This window comes from Galeopterus variegatus, unplaced genomic scaffold (assembly GCF_000696425.1).
Source record: "Galeopterus variegatus unplaced genomic scaffold, G_variegatus-3.0.2 Scaffold1225, whole genome shotgun sequence".
In the NCBI taxonomy this organism is placed as follows: Eukaryota; Metazoa; Chordata; class Mammalia; order Dermoptera; family Cynocephalidae; genus Galeopterus; species Galeopterus variegatus.
Window position 1 is genome coordinate 286153 of NW_007727336.1, and position 2214 is coordinate 288366.

At 41.0% G+C, this 2214-nt stretch overlaps 1 protein-coding gene across 1 annotated transcript in view; it reads right to left on the bottom strand.

The window, feature by feature from the left end:
- Positions 1-158: 158 nt before the first annotated feature.
- The window catches only part of COLEC12 (collectin sub-family member 12), a 46771-nt gene continuing 44715 nt past the window's right edge, over positions 159-2214 (bottom strand). Inside the window, exons 8-9 of the mRNA XM_008575713.1 lie at positions 1509-1654; positions 159-242 (exon numbers count right to left, since the gene is read on the bottom strand). Coding sequence (XP_008573935.1) covers positions 223-242; positions 1509-1654 — 166 coding nt within the window. The 3' untranslated portion in view covers positions 159-222. The remainder of the gene's footprint in view (positions 243-1508; positions 1655-2214) is intronic.

The window sequence follows — 2214 nt, forward strand, 5'->3', positions numbered from 1 at the left end:
CGCTCAATCTGGTGAGAAGGTGATGCGATCAGAAAGGAGTATCCTTTGCCTTTGAGAGGTGCCTTTAAATTTGCTCGTTACTACATCACAGTCCATTACAATGCGGATGATAGTACTGAAAGAGAGAACCGCTCAATCTGGTGAGAAGGTGATGCGATCAGAAAGGAGTATCCTTTGCCTTTGAGAGGTGTCTAAATTTGCTCGTTACTACATCACAGTCCATTACAATGCGGATGATAGTACTGAAAGAGAGAAAGGATGGGCGTTAGTTTTTCTTATAAAGTTAATGTACAATTCAGAAAAAGGAATATATATTTTTATAGAAAAGATTTGAAAATACATTATTAAACAGTTTTTTTCCCCCCAAAGAAATGTCTAGAAGTTCTGATTCAGATTAAGTAAAAGCTAAATTTCATCCTGAAGGAGACTATTCTGGGAAGCCTAGTCCCGACCCACATCCCATATGGCCAAACAAGACAAACCAATGGCAGATCCGGGCGACTGGTCACCATCTATTGTAATCTCTTGTTTAGATATCTGTATCCCTCCCCTCAACTGACTGGGCTATGACTTCCTTATGTGTCTTGAGATCCCCAGCCCTTGGACCCATGCCTGACACATCCAAGGTACTCAGTAACTGTCTGTGGAATGGAGATATGGATAACTTGAGCCCCATTTACTTCCAAAACTTATTTGAGCAAAATCTATTTGAAGTTTTTGTTTACCACCAACTTCTTTGCTTTATAATGGATTTATTGAAATATAATTCACGAATCATACAATGCACCCATTTAAAGTATAAAATTCAGTGGTTTTTCATATTCACAAAGTTGTACAATTTAGATCTAATCTAATTTTAGAACATTGTCATTACCCCCAAAAGAAACGCTGTAACCATTAGCATTCGTCCCCCACTTCCTCCATCCCCCATCACAAACTTTAAAATCTAGTTCTGATGAGGAAAACCATGATGTTCCTGTTCCCAGGAGGGTCATATATTAAATAAAGTTAGATAAGTATCCTTTGAAGTCCAGAAGATCTCTAAAGGCCACTTGGCTTATGAGGCCCAGACTGTATCCTTCCATTACCTAGCATGGCCTCTGACCTCTAGTAGGTGCTCGATAGATAAACATGGCATTGCATGCTTGGCCACCTGCATGGGCTGTGTACGGATGTCTATTAAAAAGACATAATATTGGTGCCATATCTTAAAAAACAATGAACAGACAATACTATAAGTTATTGACCTGAGCTAGTGAGTAAAATATTTATTGAGTACTTCCTATACATTAGGCACATTTATTAACTTAAGTCCTCAAAACAACCTAGTGAACAAGATACTATCATTATTCCTCTGAGGTTAATAACATGCCCAGCTAGTATGTGGCAGAAGCAGGACTGGAACCTCCTCACAGAGCCTGCATTCAGAGCCCTTGTCCTCACAGCCTCTCACCCTTCGATAGGACACTGGCTCTGCAGCTCCCTCTTAAATCCCATCTACTGCTTACCCGTCTCCCTGTCTTTTTCACAAATGAAGTTGTTGACGTCTTCACACTGGAAATCGTTCCACTGCCCGGTATAAATCAACCCCGCACAATCTTCTCCTGGCCCATGGCCATGACCCCAGTTATCTGGCTGTCCAGCTTTCCAATTTCTTTCAACAAAACAGAAATTGAGTGTTATTTGCACAGTAACATGGATGTTTTGTTTAGTCAAGAGTGGCAGAGAAATGTAAAAAACAAAACTGAAGTGTTTCACTTGTCCTGGAGTGAAGATGCATTGTTTGAAAAGCAGCACATGCTCTCACTCAGAATAAGCAGCAGCTGTTTTGCAGAGTAATGTGTAATGCAGCATCTCCCTGCAGGCTTGTTATCTTTGCCACAGTGAAATCAACTCACTGAGCTTCTTCATCACTTCATGTTAGGGAGTCCTCCCTTGCCACAGTTAGACGAATGACTTTCTAATGTGTTCTGGAATGCTGCTGACTTCTGGGTGTGTATGTATATGTTATATGCGTGAATATATGTGCACTGTGAGGATGTCACACACACGTGTGCGTGCACACACGGTCCTGTGAGAACCTACAGGGATCCTTGTTCATATTTTGCCTTTAACAAGTCAAAGCGTCAAGAGGAGAAAGTGAGACACCCTTGATGTACATTTACAAGAGCCTACGGCTACAAACGACTGGTTATTGCTGGCTAAGTTGTAGAC